General features: G+C 51.2%; 1 protein-coding gene across 2 annotated transcripts in view; it reads right to left on the bottom strand.

Moving 5' to 3' along the window:
• Positions 1 to 3,447: 3,447 nt before the first annotated feature.
• LOC119971590 (embryonic protein UVS.2-like) overlaps positions 3,448 to 22,217 on the bottom strand; it is a 174,071-nt gene continuing 155,301 nt past the window's right edge. For both annotated transcript variants that reach the window (XM_038807362.1, XM_038807361.1), the window contains exon 14: positions 3,448 to 4,256. In XM_038807362.1, the coding sequence (XP_038663290.1) occupies positions 4,174 to 4,256 (83 nt within the window). In that variant the 3' untranslated portion in view covers positions 3,448 to 4,173. The remainder of the gene's footprint in view (positions 4,257 to 22,217) is intronic.

Raw genomic sequence — 22,217 nt, forward strand, 5'->3', positions numbered from 1 at the left:
CCTGCGTGGTCAGGGACAGGGCAGGCCGAGGTCTATAATCCCATGGGAGACCCCCCCCCACAGACCGTCTGATCTCCGTTTGTGGAGACCAACACTGAATGGCGCTTGCAGAATATCGCCAAGGCAAGGTTAAATCCCACATCTTGAGGATGGGGTGCTGAGTGACAACCCAAACCCGTCCATGGGTTCCACCCCTCTGATGAGGCCGTGTCTCAGGGTCAGCACACGGGACAGGACGGCACATATGTCCATATGCCATCAACAAGTGAGAGGACGCCCGCCAGGGGCATCGGCGGCCACTGGACGAGGTACGTAATTGGCTGCCCCACCTCAGATGTGCATCATGGGGAAACACCCAGATGTAGTTGTAAGTCTAGGAGAGCCAGGCATGTTGAATATCACTGAGGGCACTGGAGTAGGGGTAAGGGGTGAGGTAGGGGGTGGGGAGGGAGTGACATTGGGGGCGAGAGAATTGGGGGGAACAGCACTATCGGGAATGGGGTATTGTGCAGCACATTTAACAACTTTGTGCACAACCATTATGATGCCTGTCGCATTATTCCTCAATACGGGCTGACCCCAGGACCCTTTGCCTGTCACTCCAGCCAACCCCTCCCTCCCCCTCCCCGTGGCACCCACCCAGCCTCCAGCCGCGGTGGTGTCCCGGGAGCTGTGTCCCATCCCTTGAGTGTTCGGATGTTGGCTGCTGCTTGAGTGGTGTTGACTCCCACACAGTGTCCAGGCATAAAAGTTTGATTGGAATGTTAGGCAATGACTCCCACATGCTACATGGCCCGCCTACCCACAGGAACGCACTTGGTATGTGTCAAGTGCTCACTTAACGATGATTGCTAATTGCCTATTATCAATAGCGTTCAGCCGTGCAGCCAGAGGCCTCAGCAGTCGATAGGGGTTATGGGTGATCGGTGGGACAGATGGGCAGGGACAGGAGTTGCGCCTGGCATGGAGTTGGGATTCAAGGGTTGGCACGGTGGTATCACGAGCGATTGCACCCCCAGTTGCCTCCCCGCAACCTCCCATGGTATCCCACCCCTGTGGAGGGTCCTCCACCGAGCATTGGGGTGGCATGGCCAGCGTCCCTGGTCTCTTTGCCTGTGGGCAAAGATTGCAACTCCCCTCCTCGGCTTCCCACAGAAGCCCTCCCATCAGGTTCATGTTTTTAAAAAGGACTTCCAATCGGCACCAGCATGAGCACTTGCCGGGGAGGCCGGTAAATGACAGGAGGCCGTTGGATGACAGGTGGCTCTCGTTAATCGTGTAGAATTGGGGCTTAAGTGTTGATAATTGGTTTCTCACCACGCCACGGTGATATTCCGAATTTGCCTACAGGAGCAGGGCGGTTGCATCGCAAACTGTTTGGCATCTGGCACAGTTCCCGTTTTGCGCCCCTCCCGCTATTAACCGGCCTCGTTCGCTTGAGCGCGAGTGTAATGAGGCTGGAAGATCGCGCCCTTTAGAAACTTTTGGTTGAATTTCACGTATTAGTTGATGACAATGCAAAATTGGGACTTCCCCTGTGGGCTGCCGTGGGCACCATAATGATCAGTGGTGACAGAAGCTTGTTGGCAGCAGATACCAACACCAAAAACAACCCATAACAACACCTGATTAAGTACTTCAACTGTGGCATTTATGCCAAAACCTGCTTCTCACAGATGAATCGCTTCAGCTTTCAGCAAAAGTTCACCATATGAAGCTACCCATCCCCAATGAATTTGCTCCATGTCCCATAATCTTACATTGATGGAAGGATGCTAACAAACTTGGGAAATTTGGCCAGTTGGATAAAGAACTGGCTAACCGATAGAAGTCAGAGAATGGTGGTGGATGGCAAATATTCAGCCTGGAGCCCAGTTACCAGTGGCGTACCGCAGGGATCAGTTTGGGTCCTCTGCTGTTTGTGATTTTCATTAATGACTTGGATGAGGGAGTTGAAGGGTGGGTCAGTAAATTTGCAGATGATACGAAGATTGGTGTTGTCGGCTGCAAAGAGACATAGATAGGATGCAGAGCTGGGCTGAGAAGTGGCAGATGGAGTTTAACCCTGACAAGTGTGAGGTTGTCCATTTTGGAAGGACAAATATGAATGTGGAATACAGGGTTAACGGTAGGGTTCTTGGCAATGTAGAAGAGCAGAGAGATCTTGGGGTCTATGTTCATAGATCTTTGAAAGTTGCCACTCAAGTGGACAGAGCTGTGAAGAAGGCCTATGGTGTGCTAGCGTTCATTAGCAGAGGGAATGAATTTAAGAGCCGTGAGGTGATGATGCAGCTGTACAAAACCTTGGTAAGGCCACATTTGGAGTACTGTGTGCAGTTCTGGTCACCTCATTTTAGGAAGGATGTGGAAGCTTTGGAAAAGGTGCAAAGGAGATTTACCAGGATGTTGCCTGGAATGGAGAGTAGGTCATACGAGGAAAGGTTGAGGGTGCTAGGCCTTTTCTCATTAGAACGGAGAAGGGTGAGGGGCGACTTGATAGAGGTTTATAAGATGATCAGGGGAATAGATAGAGTAGACAGTTAGAGACTTTTTCCCCGGGTGGAACAAACCATTACAAGGGGACACAAATTTAAGGTAAATGGTGGAAGATATAGGGGGGATGTCAGAGGTAGGTTCTTTACCCAGGGAGTAGTGGGGGCATGGAATGCACTGCCTTGGAAGTACTTGAGTCGGAAACGTTAGGGACCTTCAAGCGGCTATTGGATAGGTACATGGATTATGGTAGAGTAATGGAGTGTAGATTAATTTGTTCTTAAGGGCAGCACGGTAGCATTGTGGATAGCACAATTGTTTCACAGCTCCAGGGTCCCAGGTTCGATTTCGGCTTGGGTCACTGTCTGTGTGGAGTCTGCACATCCTCCCCGTGTGTGTGTGGGCTTCCTCCGGGTGCTCCGGTTTCCTCCCACAGTCCAAAGATGTGCAAGTTGGGTGGATTGGTCATGATAAATTGCCCTTAGTGTCCAAAATTCTATGATCTATGATTAACCTAGGACAAATGTTCGGCACAACGTCGTGGGCCGAAGGGCCCTGTTCTGTGCTGTATTTCTCTATCTATCTATCTATCTAAACACACATTCATATTGCTTTTTTTTCTATTCTTCCTGCTAAAATGTATCATTTCAGACTTCTATGTTCTAAATTATCTGCCATGTATTTGCCCATTTAAGTACCCAACATTGCTGTACTCTCAGCACATTTGTACAACGTACTATAAGTGCAATGAAAATGTAACCAGGAAATATTGCATTGTCAGAAGAGGCCGGTTTCCATAACAAAGGAATGAGCAGACCGGGAAAAGATTAGTGCTGTCAGTGACCCAGAAAATAGTTATCCCTCTGAATGAAGATGCAGAAAAACGGATAAACTGTGTTTCAGTGATTAACGTCTGACAAATGTTTCAAGTAACAAAATATGAGGCAAGAGAGGTTAACATTCACAGCAATTTTATTAACATAGAAGTTCAACAATAATCTATTAAGATGTTTATTTATATAAATAAGAACAGCGTACCTGACTGTCATGAACAAAGCAGTCATTTTGCAATCATATTTAATCTTCAAAATAACAAAAGTTACTGAATAAATTTATAAATCAAGAAAACAAACAGTTTAAGGAAAATACAATGGAACCAAGTTTGTGATTGTCTTATTTGGCTTTTATATGCCGACATGGAGCCCATTACAGTTTAAACAAGGTGCTGACACAGAAAATATTTTCCTTCTTTAAGATTGATTCCTGCAATATATGAAAACTATAACATTTTAAATAAGGAACAAATAATCAGATCTGGCAGCATACCTCAGTATGAAATGTATTTTTCAAACTTGGATTTGTGTAATATGTGTACCTATTTGATAGACATTTCTGCCATTTACCTGAAAAACATTGTTGTCCTTATTTAATTACAGTATCCTTCTACTCTGCAAGTTCTATGCTTTCACTTAAATATAATACTTGCTTTAAAATATGGGCACTAAAATATTAAATGCTAATCCACTCATTTATTAATGTTTGCATAAAGGTAGGAAACCAATTTAAAACATTTAACACAACTACCAGAACAACCATCTGATTAAATATTTTGCACCCTAAGTGCAGAGATGAATGTGAAAAAAATAACAATTAAAATAGCTCCTGAATGTTCTTCAACATTTACATCATCCATGAAGAAATTAGCAACATGGACAATACCAACGTAAGAGCGTTGTATTGACTCCACTGAATAGAACCTTCACCTGAAAAACAGAAAACAAGATTTGGGGATTGTTGAGAAAGTTCTGCTATGTGAACTGCCCAAACTAAGTAAGACTTTTCTCAAATTATTTTTAAATATCAAGTTTTCTTGTCCCACATTTCTTGTGAATGTGACACAGGCTAAATATTAACTTAGATATTGAGATGGTGGGGTGGGTAGAAGTGGGGGAGGTGAGGGGGGGTGTTGTTCTGAGATTTGGAAACAGAAGAACTTTTTTTGTGGATCCTGCTGAGGATTTGTTTCATCTCTATTTCTGAGCTGCAATCAGATTTAGAGAGGCTTGGTGTGTGTCGGGTGGATCTTCAGCAACAGATTGCAAGCAGAGAGTGATTGAAGATAGAGAGTGATCTTTAGAGCAGAAATTGGAGGTGAAAAGATTGGAAGCCAAGAGAAGTTTGGTGTCTGAGGCAAATAGAGATAGAGGCCAGAAGAAAGATTGAAGACTGATAGTGGAGGAAGGTATGGGATCAAAATAAGGGATGTTAAAGGCCAGGGGTAAGACCAGAGGCTGGATCAGTGGGAGAGATACTGGAGCCCAGAGTGAAGATTAGAAACCAGGTAGTGGATCATAGGATTTGGGGGTGGGAAGAAGTGGGAATGCCATTAGAGATCTTGTGGAGGGAAATCAGATGTGTCAAGAGGCAAAATCAGATACCTTGGAGGAACACATAAGGGGGCGATTCTCCGAAATGGAGACTAAGTGTTTGCGCCGTCGTGAACGCCGTCGCGTTTCACAACGGCGCGAAATGGGTGTGGGGACGATCGATTCTGGCCCCCACAAGGGGCCAACATGGCGCTGAAGCGTTCACACTGCTCCAGCCTCCCTTTACCCGGCATCACAATGGGCAATGCGCCAATGCGCGCATGCACGGGGGACTTCTTCAGCGCACCGGCCCCGATGCAACATGGCTTGGGGGTTCAGGGGCCGGCCGCGCAACAAAGTAGGCCGATCGGTGGGCCCCGATCGCGGGCTAGAACCCATCGGAGGCCCCCCACCCGGTGAAGGAGCGTTTTCCCCGCCCCACAGGCCACCCTCTGACCCTTCGCGCAGAGTTCCCGCCGGCAGCGAACAGGGGTGAAATGCGCCAGTTGGGACTCTGTTTTTCCGCGCGGCTGCTTGGCCCACATGGGTCGGAGAATGGCGGTCCTGCCGATTCCAGCGTCCCACGGCCGCGCCCGCATCAAATGCGCCCGTGCAAATGGCGCCGAATGGTTGTAGACTAGAGCCAAACCTAACCGGTACACCCAACACGATGCGTACCCCCTTCCCCGGATAGCGGACATGGTGAATCAGACTGCACACTCCCGGGTGTTCTCCACGGTAGATCGGAAGTCCGCCTACCACCAGCTTCCAATCCGTCCAGAAGATCGCCACTACACGGCCTTTGAGGCAGACTGCCCGCCTCTTCCACTTCCTCAGGGTCCCCTTCGGCGTCACCAACGGTGTCCCGGTCTTCCAAGGGAACAATGGACCGAATGGTGGACCAGTACGGGCTGCGGGCCACATTTCCGTACTTAGACAACATCACCATCTGCGGCCATGATCAGCAGGACGACAACGCCAACTTTCAGAAGTTTCTCCAAACCGCCCAAGACCTCAATCTCACCGACAACAAGGAGAAATGCATTTGCCGCACAACCCGACTAGCCATCCTCGGCTATGTCGTGGAAAACGGAGCCCTAGGGCCCGTCCCCGACTGCATGTGCCCCCTCCTGCAACTCCCCCTCCCCCACTGGCCCAAGGCCCTGAAAAGATGCCTCGGGTTCTTTTCATATTATGCCCAGTGGGTCCCCAACTATACGGACAAAGCCCGCCCACTTATTAAAGCCACCACCTTTCCCCTGTCGACTGAGGCCCGCCTGGCTTTCAGCCGCATCAAGGCAGACATTACTAAGGCCGCGATGCACACGGTGGACGAGTCCATCCCCTTCCAGGTGTAGAGCAATGCGTCAGATGTCGCCCTGGCCGCTACCCTTAACCAGGCAGGTAGGCCCGTAGCCTTTTTTCCCGTACCCTCAACGCCTCCGAGATTCAACACGCCTCAGTCGAAAAAGAGGCTGAAGCCATTGTGGAAGCCGTGCGGAATTGGAGGCACTACCTGGCTGGTAAGAGCTTCACCCTCGTCACCGACCAACGGTCGGTATCCTTTATGTTCAACAAGACACAGCGGAGCAAGATCAAGAATGATAAAATCTCGAGATGGAGTATCGAACTCTCCACCTATAATTATGATATTATGTATCGTCCCGGGATGGTCAACGAGCCCCCAGATGCCCTGTCCTGAGGCACATGCACCAGCGCGCAAGATGACCGACTCCGGGCCATCCACAATGACCTTGGTCACCCGGGGGCCACCTGGCTTCTCCACTTCATCAAGGCCCACAACCAGTCCTACTCCACCGAGGAGGTCAGGGCCATGACAAGGGACTGCCAAGTCTGCGCGGAGTGTAAGCCGCACTTCTATCAACCAGACAAGGCCCACCTGGTGAAGGTATCCCGGTCCTTTGAGCGCCTCAGCATCGACTTCAAAGGGCCACTCCCCTCCACTGACCGCAACACGTATTTTCTTAACGTCGTTGACGAGTATTCTCGTTTCCCCTTTGCCATACCATGCCCCGACATGACCGCGGCCACTGTCATTAAGGTCCTGCATAGTATCGTCACATTGTTCGGTTTCCCCACTTACATCCACAGTGACCGGGGCTCCTCTTTTATGAGTGACGAGCTGCATCAGTACCTGCTCAGTAAGGGCATTGCTTCGAGCAGGACTACCAGCTACAACCCTGGGGAAACGGACAGGTGGAGAGGGAGAACGCAACGGTATGAAAGGCCGTCCTTCTGGCCCTACGGTCTAGGAGTCTCCCAGTTTCCCGCTGGCAGGAGGTCCTCCCCGACGCGCTCCACTCCATTAGGTCACGCCTTTGCACAGCCACAAACGAGACCCCTCATGACTGCCTATTTGTTTTCCCCAGGAAATCCACCTCCAGGGCCTCGCTTCCATCCTGGCTGACGCCGCCGGGGCCTGTCCTCCTCCAAAAGCATGTGAGGAGCCATAAGTCCGAGCCCCTAGACGAGAGGGTCCAGCTGCTTCACGCCAACCCCCAGTATGCCTACGTGGCGCACCACGATGGCCGACAAGATACAGTCACCCTCCAGGACCTGGCACCCGCTGGTTCCCCTGCAACCATCACCAACCCCCCCCCCCCCACCACTACACCGAACACCGCCCCTACATGGCCTACAACCCCCATCTCCCATTGCCGACCTACAGGGATGAAGCTCCAGAAGACATGCTCCCGGAGTCAACGAGCTCAACACTCGTGCCCGCAGCGACAAGTTGAACACCCGTGCCCACAGCGACGAGTTCAACACCCGTGCCCGCAGCGAAGCCAGAGCTCAGGCGATCGCAGCGAGCGATCAAGGCGCCGGACAGACTCAATCTGTGAGCCCACTTCACCCCCGTTGGACTTCAATTGTTAACAGGGTGTGAATGTGGTGAATGTATTACTGCTACCATTTACCATTGTATTACATTACATTGTATTGTATTATGTTGATGCCTTGTGGGCTCCGCCTATGGCTCCGCCCCACGGAGGAGGGTATATAGATCTGTAGCCTGTAGGCGGCTCTCAGTACAGTGCAGTCGCAGGCTGGCACAGTTCTAGCTGATTAAACCACTGTTCACTTCAACTCTCTGTCTCGTGTGAATCAATGGTCGCATCTGTAAGAAATTCCTAAATAAAGTGTAGACCAAGTAGTCACACGATGACGCGGCTACCTAAGGGGTCACGTGACGGGAGCGCGGGAGTTCTCCCTCAAGCGCGGGAAGAGTAGAAGCATGTAGAGCTGCTCAGACTAGTGAGATTAAGCCCTTGGCCACCAGTTATTGGAACCCACCACTTCTACATGGTATCAAGAGTTGGCAGTGTGACACAAGAACTTGGCCAAATCGACCCATTACAGACAGCTGGGTAAAGTTTGAAAAGGAGTGGCATTTCTACTACGATAGCACATTATCTGACAAATTAAAAAGGTACAAACTTTCAGTTTGCTAAACCTAATGGGCTCTGAGGCCGACAAGAAGTTTGAATCATTTTTTCTTCAAATGGAGGAGGAGAAAGAAGACGGCATGGTAGCAGTGGTTAGCACTATTGCTTCACAGAGACAGGGACCTGGGTTCGATTCCCAGCTTGGGTCACTGTCTGTGCGGAGTCTGCACGTTCTCCCCGTGTCTGCGTGGGTTTTCCTCCCGGTGCTCTGGTTTCCTCCCACAAGCCCCGAAAGACCTGCTTGTTAAGTGAATTGCATATTCTGAATTCTCCTTCAGTGTACCTGAACTGGCGGCAGAGTGTGGTGACTAGGGTATTTTCATAGTAACTTCATTGCAGTGTTAATGTAAACCTACTTATGACAATAATAAAGGTTATTATTATTAAATAATTCTAAGAATGTTTAAAAACATTTGCCTTCCAATGAAGAATATATTACTCGACAGGCACGTGCTTAACTCTGCAAACCAAAGATCAGATGAATTAATACACCCCTATATGGCAACCTTGAAAACCTTAGCAAAAGAGATGTGCATTTGGTGTCTTAGTGATGATTTAGTAAGGGATTGAATTGTCTGGGTGTCCAGAGTGATTTTGTCAACAAGCAGTTGCTGGAAGGGAAAGATTTAACACTACGGCCATTAGCATCGACATGCTAAATGAGCAGTTTGAAAAAAGCAGCAAGGAGTTTAGGCAGGAACAGAAGTTTTTGCTGTAAAGGGCAAGCTGTGCCCCAACTGCAGTGGCTATCACCCTCAGAACATCATGGGCGGGATTCTCCGACCCCACGCTGGGTTGGAGAATCGCCGGGAGGGGCGCGAATCACGCAACGCCGTTCCGATGCCGGTCCGCCAATTCTCCGTGCGATGGGCCAAGAGCCCGCCGAGTTAAGCCGAGTCCCGCTGGCGCCTTTCCCGTGTGGTCCTACCCGGCGGGACCACGGCGTTCATGCTGCGGGGGGGGGCAGGGGGGGCCTGGCTCCGGTGGGTGCCTCCACGGTGGCCTGGCCTGCGATCGGGTCCTACCGATCGGCAGGCGGGCTTATCCTGGTGGGGGCCTATATTCCTCCGCGCCGGACCCTGTAGCTCTCCGCCATGTTGCGTTGGGGCTGGCGCGGAGAAGGCAACCCACGCGCATGCGCGAACTCGCGCCGGCTGTGCTGACGCCCGTATCGGCAGCTGCAGCGGCATGAGGCGCTCCAGTGCCGTGCTGGCCCCCTGTGCGGCACAGGATCGCTGATCCTAGGGGCCAGATGACACCGTCATAAAACGCTCCGTCGTTAACAACGGCGTCAACACTTAGCCCCAGGATCGGAGAATCCTGCCCCATACTTGCCATATGGTAAACAGTGCAATAAATTAGTAAAGTGGAAAAATTGAACAAAATACTGCAGATTGAAACCACAGCAGCCTTCCCTTGCCATCGGCCACAATGCAGCCGATCAATCCTCCACGGTTAGGAGCATCAGCAAGGTAAACAAACTGGAGCTTAACCAGAGCAATCTCACCTCTAAGCCTCCAAGAACATTTAATTATTAGTGTTAACACAATCACAGAAAAAGGTGAAGTCTTCACCACCCTGAACGTAACTTGTAGCAACGCAAGGTAAAAATTGACACTGGTGCAAAGTATTGCTCAGCCACATGCTACGGTAACTACACACATATGCAGCACAGAACCCCAATATCCATGTGGACCTCGTGGCCGATAGCAGACAACCACCCACACTGAAGATGTGGCCAATCTCCACTGCACACAGCGCACCATCAAATTTAATGGGCGAGATTCCTCATTTCTATGACTAAGTGTTGGATTCTCCGATTTTGTGGCTAAGTGCCGACGTCAGTGTGGGAACTGTGGCGTTTTACGATGCCAAAATCGGCACCGAGCTCACACTAATCCCATGATCGCTGACGGGGCTAGCAGCGGTACCAGGTAAAACTCCTGGCTCCCGCGCCAAAAACAGTTGGAGAATGGCCAGGTCAGTGGCCGCGCATGCGCATGCCTACGTTGACGACCTGCAGCGGTCGCACAGTACGACATGGCGCCGGTGGTATGCAGACCCTACCTGCCAAATACGGCCCCACAGGACAACCCCTGGTCACCCCCCACCAGTCTTCGCAGAACCCCCCTGGCCAGCAGCACAGCTCCGGCTGACTGTGGCGGCACTGGGCACAGTCTGCGGCCGCCATGCCGGGGTCCCGACCACTCAGACCACATGCCAACCACGTGATCGGGAACTCAGCCCATCAGGGGCGCAGCATCTGTGGAGGGCCTTCCGATGACATGCCAGCGCCATTCTAATGTTGTTCGGCGCGCAATGCCATCAAGCCATTTCAGAGGGGGTGAAGACTAGAAAACCAGCGTCAAACCGGCGTGTTCCCGATTTGGGGTTGGAAGGGTTTCTCTCGCCCCGATTACCGATTACGATATCGGCATCGGACAACAGAGAATCCCGCCCTAAGTGGTGACGCCAATGGAGAATCCATGAACTTTTACAACAGAAAAACCGTCGTCTCAGCTGGAAGAATTCTGCTACCATTGAGGGGCGAGCACCGGTGCTGCATGGAACACGATCGATTCCAATGAAAAACTGTGCCGAGTCCATGAAAGGACACTTGGGAGGCTGACAAGTTGAAGCCGGCACATACTCATTACACCTACACACTTATCCCAGCCAAAACGATGGCACTGGTTGCACTGGAGCGTGTCCATACAGCTGATGGTTCGTATGTGGCCAGAGGGGGGGCGCCCTGGGGGGATACCTATACAACCCATGGCACCAGGTTCGAAGTGGGCTGTTCGCGGTGTATGCAGCTGCATGGCTGCCTTGCCGACTGCAGCAATGGTACTCCGTGCCCGTCCACCCCGAGCAATGTGATGCCATTGGTATGCTACCAGTAATATTTCACATGATAACGTGGCTACTTAAATTGTTACGTGACAGGAGCGCAGGAGTTCTCCTCGGTTTGACTGACAGTTTATGCTCCGGGAAGAGTACCAATAGTAATGAAGCAGAAAGTAGTCAGTGAGCTGATCAGCTGCTGACACTGGTTGTCATAACTCCCTTAGACGAGCCACTGAATGGTTTTCAGCAATGGTGGCTGCAGTAAAGAAGAATGGCACAATCAGGATTTGCATCGACACAATCCACTTAAACAAGACGCTGCTCAGACCTCATCACGCTATGAAAACAGCGGAATAGATGATAGCAAACATGCCAATGTTTCCTCTGGGTGCTACTGTTTCCTCCAACATGTCCAGAAAGATGTGCTTGTTAGGTGAATTGGACATTCTGAATTCTCCCTCTGTGTACCCGAACAGGCACTGGAATGTGGGAACCAGGAGATTTTCACTTCATTACAGTGTTAATGTAAGCCTATTTGTGACAATAAAGATTATTGTTAAGGTTTTCAGCATCCTGGATGCGAAATGCGGGTTCTGGCAAATCTTGCAAAATGGAGAATCATTTACGTTAAGGTTGGGGAGGACTCCTCCGTAGCGAGACCTCTGCTGGGGATTTCTGCTGCCAAATGGCAACAAGGTGCATCAAGGCCGGTGGGATTTCACTGTTTTGGTCAAATAAATTGAGGGACAAATTAAAAGGACATCCCTTAAAGTAAAACTGCCTTAAACAAACAATGAATCACAAGTAAAAACCTAAAATATAAAATTAAAATGTGATTGAAGGGGTCAATAAAGCACCCCGGTCCCTGTGATGCCCAATAGCTACAGAAGACCTTGAGAGTGTCAGTGGCACATACACTGCCTCTCCAGGGACACGTAGCAACAAAGGTAGCCGTAGTGGAGGGGCAGACGGTCTAATTGGACAGTCTCAGGAGGAGGTCCTCCTCCTTCCCCACTCTCTCCGCACCAGGTGCCTGTAGGTCAGGAGCATAGGGCTAAAGTGCAAACTAAACTGCAACAAAAGGTTTTTTGAGAAACTGAAAAGGGGGTACAGTCTAAAACAACTTATATAAACATGGTCCACAGACTCCACAAGGCGGCAAAAAGGGCAAGCATCTTTGGATTCTGTGAACCAATGCAATTTAAGGTGGTATGGGACTGCTGCGTCCACCCCAGGTCCCTGATCTTCAGGGAGACGACTCCTCTGTGGCAGGACTTCCAGTGGATACCTCCGCCGCTGGACGGCAACAAGGCACATCAAGGTCTTTAGAGCTAGGATTCCAACTATTTTGATCACCATAAATAACCACGTAGGTTAAATCAAATGAACTGAGGGACACATTAAAGTGACAGTCCCTTAAAAGGAAACTACCTTAAATAAAAAGAGAATCCCAAATGAGATTTAGAACATGAAACTAAAATGCGATCAACGGGGTCCATAAGGCACACAACCTCTGTTGTGCCCAATGGGAACGGAAGGTCTCAAGGGTGCCAATAGACACTGCAAGATCTTTCTCCATGGACACCCGACCATGAATGTAGCAGCGATTGAGGGGTAGACGGTTGGATGGACAACCTCCTCAATCGCCCGCTGCTTAGACATTGATGGCAAGTTTGGCCAGGCCCAGGAGCAGGTTCATGAGGAGGTCCTCCTCCTTCCCACCCCTCTCCGCACCAGGTGCCCATAGATCAGGAGCATGGGGTTGAAGTACAAACAAAACTGCAACAAAAAGTTTTTTAAATAACTGAAAAGGGAGCAATCTATTTAGACGTGGTCCAGTCAGAAGACTGCAAAAAAGGCAGACACTTCGGGAGTGCGTGAACTGATACAACCTAAGGTCAGATGACACTGCTGCGTGCAACACCCTCCACCCCAGGTCTCTGATGTCAAGGGGGAGGACCTCCATTGTCGACCTCCACTGCCGGATGACAACAAAGCTCATCAAGGCCTGTGGGGCTAGGATTCAAACTATTTTGTTAAACATGAATAACCAATTAAACAAAATCAAATGAACTGAGGGACAAATTAAACGGAAAGTCCCTTAAAGGGAAACTGCCTTAAACAAAAATGAAAAATGAGGCAAACGTTAAACTAAAATGTGAATAAGGGTTAAAAATTGGTCAGCAATCAGTGGCACGGTCAAACATTGCCGTGCCAACTAAATTGGCACAATTGTTTCATCAAGGAAGGGTCAGGCATCTATTTAGGCAACTGGCTTCCCCTTGGGCCAGGTGAGGAACACCTAATGCATGTGAAGACTGAAATTAGCACGTCGACTTCATCCTGAGAGGCAACCCTCATTCCCCCAGCTCACAAGGGCTGCAGATTAAATGATTTGAATAATTTGAACAGCCAGCCACCCATACTGAAATCCCTGACAGCCTGGCCTCTATAACCAGGGGCCTTGAACTTCCAGACAGCTCATGCCCTCTGGCTTCATTGTGCTGCCTGAGTGTGGGAGTTAATTCTCACTGTACTCATCCTCCTCTCTGTGTGAGGGTGTTCGGCCATCATGAGGCTGAAATCCACCCCTTGCCAGAGTACCTGACTCTGCCCATGCAGCCTTGCATTTCACAGGACTCCACTCAGGGACCTCAGTCACGTCCTGTGTTGACCCTGTGGATTCACCTTTTCCCACCCTGTGGATTCACCTTTCCCCACCCACTTTCTAGCTGCCACTCTGGAAAGGCAATCGCTCAGCAGTGATATCGCCACAAACCCAGCAAGGAGGACATGAGAAGCACTACCTGCAAACCTGCGACCAGACCCATTTAAACCTAAAGACACGCAGCAATGAAGAGGAGCTAAGGCCTGCAAGCAACCCTCGCAACCCCCAGTTGCACTTAATTGAGTCCCCGGTACCCCATTTGCGCCCTAGAGGTTAATGGCCACCTGAGTGCCCACCTCCGATATTCTCTTCAGAGGTGAGATTGCCAGGTTCTCACTTTTATGGATTTGTTATAAATTGCGCTGGTGCCATATGAATATTCAGTGAGTGGAGAAGTCCAGGCGGAAGGGCTCATTAATAAGATGCTTGTGTATTTAAATGTGCTTCCCAATCTTCCATGGCGGGATTCTCCTTATGCCACTGGCAAGAGGCCTGGAAAATCAAAAAACGCAATCTCGCCAATGAGAATTGCATTTCCCGATTCTCACCTTATTTTGCGTCCACGGCACCATTCTCACTGACAGCTAATGTCGTCCAAAAATCATCCCAAGGGAAGATGTAGACTGAGTGGTCATGTTATGACTCATGTGACTGAGGCATGGGAGTTCTCCACAGACAGCTGGCGGAGTACAAGCTGCTCAGACGATGCCTTTGTTTCTTTGTTTGCCAGTTATTGGAACCCAGCACTTCTATATAATGCATCTAGTATAATATTCATGTTGCCTCAAAAACTGATTTTGTATGGATCCAAGCACAGATAATGCATTGTGGTAGCAGCAATAGTTGATCAAGTGCCCACCAAAAAGCAGAAAGCAAGTGGCGATTTCTGATCGTAGTTCTCCTGAAGTGAGGAACAAACAAAAGAGGCAAGCTGAACATACTGTGACTCTTTGCCCAGACCAGGCAGAGTAAGTGTAGCAGCAGCATTAACCAGTGAGATGAGTACATTGATCATGTCTTCAGATACTTATTTTTATTTATACATAAGGCGGGATTAAGTGTTGACACTGGGACTGAATCGATGGACTTCTACGACAACAAAATCCTGGAGCAAGTCATGAACTGTTAATGGGCTGGCAGCAACAGCACCGAGAACCCTCAAATCGCAGCCCGAGACACCCCGGAGCACCTGTCTGGGGATGACACTGACATCCTATCACAGTTGTCTCCAAAAACCTCCACCACCCGGAGACACTCACCTCAATTGGGCATGTTAGCGAAGAGGATCCTGGGACACGATCTGGCGCACACTACTCATATGCTCCAGTACATCAGGTGGAGGAGGTAACGTCCAAGGGGCGGATGGTTGGAGAGTGGCCCAACCCCAGGGACTAGCTGCCGACCAGACGGGTTTCGGGCTTTTAGTGAGGCCGGTCCCATCGATAGGAGAAATGCAGTCTCAGAACCAGGCGGCGGTATTCTCGACTTCTGAGACGAAGGACTGGATTCTCCGATCCCCGACTCTGAAATTGTGTTTGCCGATCGGCCGGAGAATCCCTGTTTACGCCGGAATCAGGGACGGCACCGTTTCTGTGATGTTCCGCCCCGCAAAAGCTCCCCGTGTACGCTGCACACCGTATGGACGGCCTCAGAATGTCAGAATGTCACCTGAGGCAATGCTCGGCCCCCGATGGGTGAGTGCCCGACGGCGTCAGCTTTTGGCAGGTCAGGTCCGCGCGCAGCCGGCGCCATGTTGCACGGCGCACCGGCCATTCTCCAGCCGTATCTGCAGGTAAAGCCGGGAGCTTTACACTGCGCAGCTGCTCCCCCCCCCGACCCCCCCCCCCCCCCCCACCCCCCCCCCCCCCCCCCCCCCCACTGGATGGAGGATCGGTGCGGGGTAGCGCCGACTCCTGGTCGTAAGACCAGACGGATCCTGGGCCGGAGAATCCAGTCCTAAGTGTTGACGCTGGGGCAGGATTCATGGAGTTCCAAGAGAGCAAAATTGGCACCTCACCTGGACCGATTCAGCGACCGTTAAGGGGCTAGCATCGACACCATGTGGAACACAATCGATTCCAATGAGAAAGGGTGCGTGATTCATGATTGACACTCAGGAGGCTGACAAGCTGCAGCTGCATATACACACTTCACTCCCACATCCATCACCCCAGCCAACAAGCTGGCAGCAAGGAGAGCGGTCCTGAGATTCACAGACGCCTGGACCGTCCTGGACGCTGTGAAGGAAAGGCGAGCGCCTGTACACCGGCCGGGAAGATGGCTGCCAGCCGCTGCCGTTCGACGGTCCTGGGTGCTGCTGGCAGAGGCACCCATATATGCCACCATGACGGGTGCCCTGGCCACTGCAGCCACCAGTTACCCAGTCCCTGGGCTGCATACGTCGGACTGTCTGAGACTGTGCGTTTTCTGTTTCCCACTCTCCCCCACCCCCCAGGATAAGGCGACCCGCGGTCCCCACCGTGGCAGTGCAGTGGGCCAAGGACATGGTCGGCGGGCTTGAGGAAAGGGTAGTCGGCGGGATGGAGAACGGCCTTATGCGAGGAAGTGAGTTCCTGCTGAGTTGTGGTTACCCGTGTCCTGTGTGTTGTCACCATCCCTCCCCCCAACACAACCTTCGCCCACACACCACCCTCATCCACCACCACCCTCATCCACTACTACCCTCACCCCACAGCATCGTCATTCCCATACCACCGTCAATTCCACCCCACCCTCACACTACACCCATACCACCCAGCTCTGAAGACCCCCACCACCCCACTCCCCAGCGGTCTAATCCTAATTCTAATTTGTATTGCAGGACATGCTGGTGATGGGGCGAGTCCTTCTGTTGTGTCCCCCTCCCCACCCCCGGGTGCCGAGTAGCAACGAGGATCATACCGACACGGAGGGGAGCCATATACCCGAGACCCAGGACAGCCCCGAGCCCGAGTCCGATGATGACACTGACTTCCCATCACAGCTGTCTCCAATACCCTCCACCATTCCAGAGACACTCACCTCAGTTGGGCACTTTAGTGAAGAGGTTCCTGGGACACTATCTGGTGCTCACCACACAAATTCTCCGGTACATCAGGTCGAGGAGGAGCACCCGAAGGGGCGGATGGTCGGGGGGTAGGTGGACTAGTTGCCAACCAGATTGAACAGACGGTCCCCGCAAGGATGTGTGCTCAATCCTCTACTGTACTCCCTATATACACATAGCTGTGTCACAATCTATACGTTTGCGGTTGATATGACTGTGGTGGGCCATATCTCAAACAACGACGAATCAGACCAATGAACTGATCATCAACTTCAGGAAGATTAGCACGACACACAACCCCGTCTGCATCAATGGCTCCGAAGTGGAGATGGTCGATAGCTTTAAGTTCCTGGGGGTCCCCATCACCAACAGTCTGTCCTGGTCCACTCACGTTGATGCAGTCAAGAAAATTCAACAACGTCTTTACTACCTACGGAGGCTAAAGGAATTTTGCATGTATGCATCGACTCTCACAAACTTCTACAGATGTGCGATAGAGAGCATCCTATCTGGCTGCATCACAGCTTGCCATGGCAACTGCTCGGTCCAAGATCGCAAGAAACTGCAGAGTGTGGTGAACTCAGCCAAACACAGCACACAAACTCGCCACCCCACATTGATTCTGTATACACCTCCCACTGCCTCAGGAAGGCAGACAGCATTATCAGAGACCACTTTCACCCAGGCATTGCCTTCATCCAGACCCTTTCATCAGGCAGAAGGTACAGAAATCTGAAGACCCGCACATCCAGACACAGGAACAGCATCTTCCCCACAGCTACAAGACTCCTCAACGACTCCCCCTCGGATTGATCTGTTCCCTGGAAGAACACTGGGCGGGATTCTCGAACCCACGCCGGGTCGGAGAATCGCTGGGGACGGAAATTCCCGCACGTCGCTCCGACGCCAGGATCTTTCAACGTGACCAGTCGGATGCCGTTGAAAGAGGCCCCTGCGACGATTCTCTGCGGGCGACCAGCTGAACACTTGCCGAGTTCCGCCGGTGTGGTTCCAACCTGGTATCACCCGTGGAGGAGCTCAGACCCACGCCCGTGGTGGATGTCCTGGTGGTGGTGGGGGGGGGGGGGGGGGGCGAGGATCTGACTCCGGGGGGTCCTCCACGGGGGAGGCCCGCGATCTGGAGGGGGCCTACCTCCTTCTGCGCGGGCCCGCTGTAGGTCTCAGCCATGTTGCTTGGCGCTGGCGCGGAGACAGAAACCACGTGCACGTGTCGGTGCGGAGACGACAACCATGGGCATGCGCCGGTGCGGAGGCAGCACGTTCTCCCCATGTCTGCGTGAGTTTCCTCCGAGTGCTTCGGTTTCCTCCCACAGTCCAAAGACGTGCAGGTTAGGTGGATTGGCCATGATAAATTGCCCTTAGTGACCAAAAAAGGTTAGGAGGGGTTATTGGGTTACGGGGATAGGGCTTAAGTGGGTCGGTGCAGACTCGATGGGCCAAATGGCCTCCTTCTGCACTGTATGTTCTATGTTCAATGTTCTACTTCAGTACATGTGACAATAAATCAAATCAAATACATCATGCAGATGCAGTCGCAGAGCCAGGGACTGTATGAAGGGCTGTGGGCGAGCATCCAGCACCTGCAAGTTTAGGTGGAGGTGTCCAACTGCGTGCCAGAGCAGGTGGTGGTTACGGGCATGCATGCCCACAAGGCTAACACTGCACAGGTGACATCTGAGGGAGCGAGAGTTTTGGCCATGGCTCACCATGTCCAAGGTCTGGGGTACTCCGTGCAGGTGGTGGTCAAGGCCCAGAGCAAGACTGCTCTCTCACAGGCAGCCATGTGCCAGAATCGTCTGGACTTTGCAGCGGCACTCCTGAGCGTGGCCCAGTCATAGCGGGCAATGGATGAGAGCGTCGGCGACATTGCCCAGGCACTGGCCGACATGACACAGACAAAGCGGGAAGTGGCCCAATCCCAGAGGGAGTTGGCGCAGTCACTAGCTGATGTGGCACAGACCCAAAAGGTGGTGGCACAGTCACAGCATGATGTGGCGCAGTCTCAAACGGAGGTTGTCCAGTTCCTGTGCTTCATAGTCACAAGAATGCAGATCCTAGTCAAAATGGCAGTGGGCCTCCAGGACTGGCACTGCCAGGTGATGGGGGAGACTCAGTTCCACTTGCACCCTCTTGGGACACCCGAGCAGCAGCAGGCCCAGTCGCCCCAGAAGACAGCCGTCAAAGGGGACGCAGGTCACAGGACGGGAGTCACAGCAGGCCACCTCCATTGCTGCTGCTGTACTGCCTGGGATTCACCTAGATGTGGCGTTAGGGCCAGTCGGGCCAGAAAAGTAGACACCAGTTAAGTTGGCATGGGTGCAGGATACAGTTTAGCGATATGGGCCTTGGGCACGAATCTGTATATATGTTTTCATATTAAATACCTGTGCACAACGTTACAACCAGCCTCAGTGCTGTCAGAAGGATGTGGGGTTGGCCTGGGCAGGCTGGGGGGCGCGGGAGTCAAATGGGTGGGTGTTGTGGGTGGGCTTGGCTCAGGGACCGTATTTCAGCCAGTGCTCACCACCCCAGTGTCCACCCCCATCTCCTCCCCCCTTCCACCTCACACCACCCCCACCCCCAGGGGATTCATAGAAACATAGAAAATAGGTGCAGGAGTAGACCATTCAGCCCTTCGAGCCTGCACCACCATTCAGTATGATCATGGCTGATCATGGAAAGTCAGTCTCCCACTCCCGCTTTCTCTCCATACCCCTCAATTCCTTTTGCCGCAAAGGCCGCCATCCAGCTCCCCCTTGAATATATCCAACAAACTGGTCCCAACAGCTTTCTGTGGGAGAGAACTCCACAACTTCACACCTCCCTGAGAGAAGAAGTTCTTCCTTATCTCAGTCCTGAATTGCTGACCACTTATTCTTAGGCTGTGAACCCTAATTCTGGATGTCCCAACATCGGGAATATTCTTCCTGCATCTAGCCTGTCCAGTCCCATCAGGATTTTATATGATTCCATGAGATCCTCTGTCATTCTTCCAAACTCTACTGAGTACAAGCCCATTCAATCCAATCTTTCTTTATATGTCAGTCCTGCCATCCCAGAAATTAGTCTGGTGATCCTTCGCTGGACACCCTCAATAGCAAGAATGTCCTTCCTCAAACTGGGAGACCAAAACTGCACACAATACTCAAGGCTTCACCAAGGTCCTGTATAGCTGCAGCAAGATATCCCTATTCCTATACTCAAATCCTCTCGCTATGAAGGCCAGCATACCATTAGCTTTCCTCATTCCTGCTGTACCTGCATGCCAACCTTCTGCGACTGTTCCACCATGACACCCAGATCTCCTCACAATTCCCCTTTTCCTAAACTGCCACCATTCAGAAAGTAATCTGCCTTCCTGTTTTTGTCACCAAAGTGGATAACCTCACATTTACCCACACTATATTGCATTCAATGGGACCGTGTGATGAAATGGCCAGCTCACATGCACGAATCATGCACATGCTGCGATAGTGGAACCAGCAATATTTCATTATTGTACGAAGAAGTCTCAGTCTGCCATTTTTCCAGCTGCCTAGCAGTAACACAGGAAAGGGGCACTGCCACACTAAATACCTGGCCCCATCGAAAGTGTTTCTACTGGACCTTTTTCTCCATCATCTACAAGACTGATTTATCTCTGAATGCTTATCTCATGATGGAATCAACTATACTAGAAAAGTGAATTATCCATGTGTTGCTCGTTCTGGGTGAGTGTGCTTAACACTCAATTTGGCTCTGTTTCTTTACTTAGCTCGGGAGTCGCCACGTATCGTTAAGATACCGCCACAAGTTCAAGGTGAAGTTCAAAGCAATAAAACCATACACCAATTAGTAAGTTCAAACAACTGAGTTATTATAATACAATTATAATAACTACCCATGCACACGCTAAAAGGATTAAACTATTCCTACCGCTAAATAAACTAATACTTATCTCGAAGGAACTGCCGGATCAGGGAACAAGGCCTCTTGCTCTGCTCTGGTCTGCAGACTTCAGGTTGGTATAGGTTAAAAGGGGTCAGGAGTGTCTATCTCTGGTAGCGATCGTTGTGAGACACTTACTTGCTGGCGGCTGCTGTCCCCAAACCTCTCTCTCTCTCCTTCAAGGTCTTCTTGGCAAAAGCTGGTCGAGGTGCTGGTCCACAAGGGAGGGCTGGTCAAGGAGAGAGGAGGGCTGGACAAGAAGAATGAACCATGTGTGGGACCTGTCTTTTATAGGTCCCAGGGATCCGAGTCCCTTTGGGCGGACTCCCTTACCTGCTTAGAATCGATTGGGTCTCTTCCCAATCGATACGTTTGAATCCCCCCAATACTGAGGCTGTTCCTTAGCTACTGGGCGGGCTTTCAGGCTCTTTGTTTTCGAACCCTGCTGGTGCCTGGGTGTCTGGTATCCTTTACAATGTTGCAGTTACTTCCCCATTTGTGTCCATTGTCTCTGGAATCGTTCCATTAACATGCTAATTATCCCGGAGATTGCCTCATTAGTATGCAGAATGTTCATTTCGGTGCTGTCTGCTTTCTTAGCAGACAGAATCCACACCTGCTTGGTGCAGCCTGCTGGGGCTGCAAACATTGTCCATTTTATCCTGTATGCTTTGCGTTCCTCCATTTTGTATTTAGGGAATGGCCAACTTCGGTGGCTACACTTGACCTGATTTCCAGTTGTAATTGAGGCTGGAATGGGTGATGGAGCTCACTGACAGGTTCTGAGGTGAAACAATGATTCATTAAACAAAGGACTTCAGTCAAGTTAGGTTGGGGTTAGGGTTAACTTCCAGTTGACTGACCTCCTCCTCCTCTTCCCTATTCTGGCTGCTTCTCCTGCTCTTTGGTGGCTCATTTGCCGATTCCAATTGTGTTCTATATCCAAAGATACCAGACCATTCATATTTGCTGCCAGAATATTTGTGGGGCAAACATCAGCTACACACAGTCAACAAAACGTCTGTGGGTGCAGACAGCATGAAGAGTGCTAGAATTAAGCAGAAACACCCTGAAGTCAAACAGTGATGAGAAATAGTGGGCGGGATTCTCCGACCCTGTTGGGTCAGAGAATCGCCGGGAGGGGCTTGAATCCCACCCCCATCAGCCTCCGAATTCTCCAGCGCCGGAGATTCGGCGGGGGTGGGAATCGCGCCACGCCGGTCGGCGGCTGCTGGCAGCAGCCCCCCAGGTGATTCTCCGACCAGCGATGGCCAGAAGTCCCGCTCGTTCTATGCAGGTCCCGCCGCGCGAGTGGGCTCCGGGGTCCTGTGGGGGCAGGGCGATCTGGCCCCGGAGGGTGCCCCCACGGTGGCTTGGCCCGC

The sequence above is a fragment of the Scyliorhinus canicula genome, chromosome 9 (assembly GCF_902713615.1).
Source record: "Scyliorhinus canicula chromosome 9, sScyCan1.1, whole genome shotgun sequence".
In the NCBI taxonomy this organism is placed as follows: domain Eukaryota; kingdom Metazoa; phylum Chordata; class Chondrichthyes; order Carcharhiniformes; family Scyliorhinidae; genus Scyliorhinus; species Scyliorhinus canicula.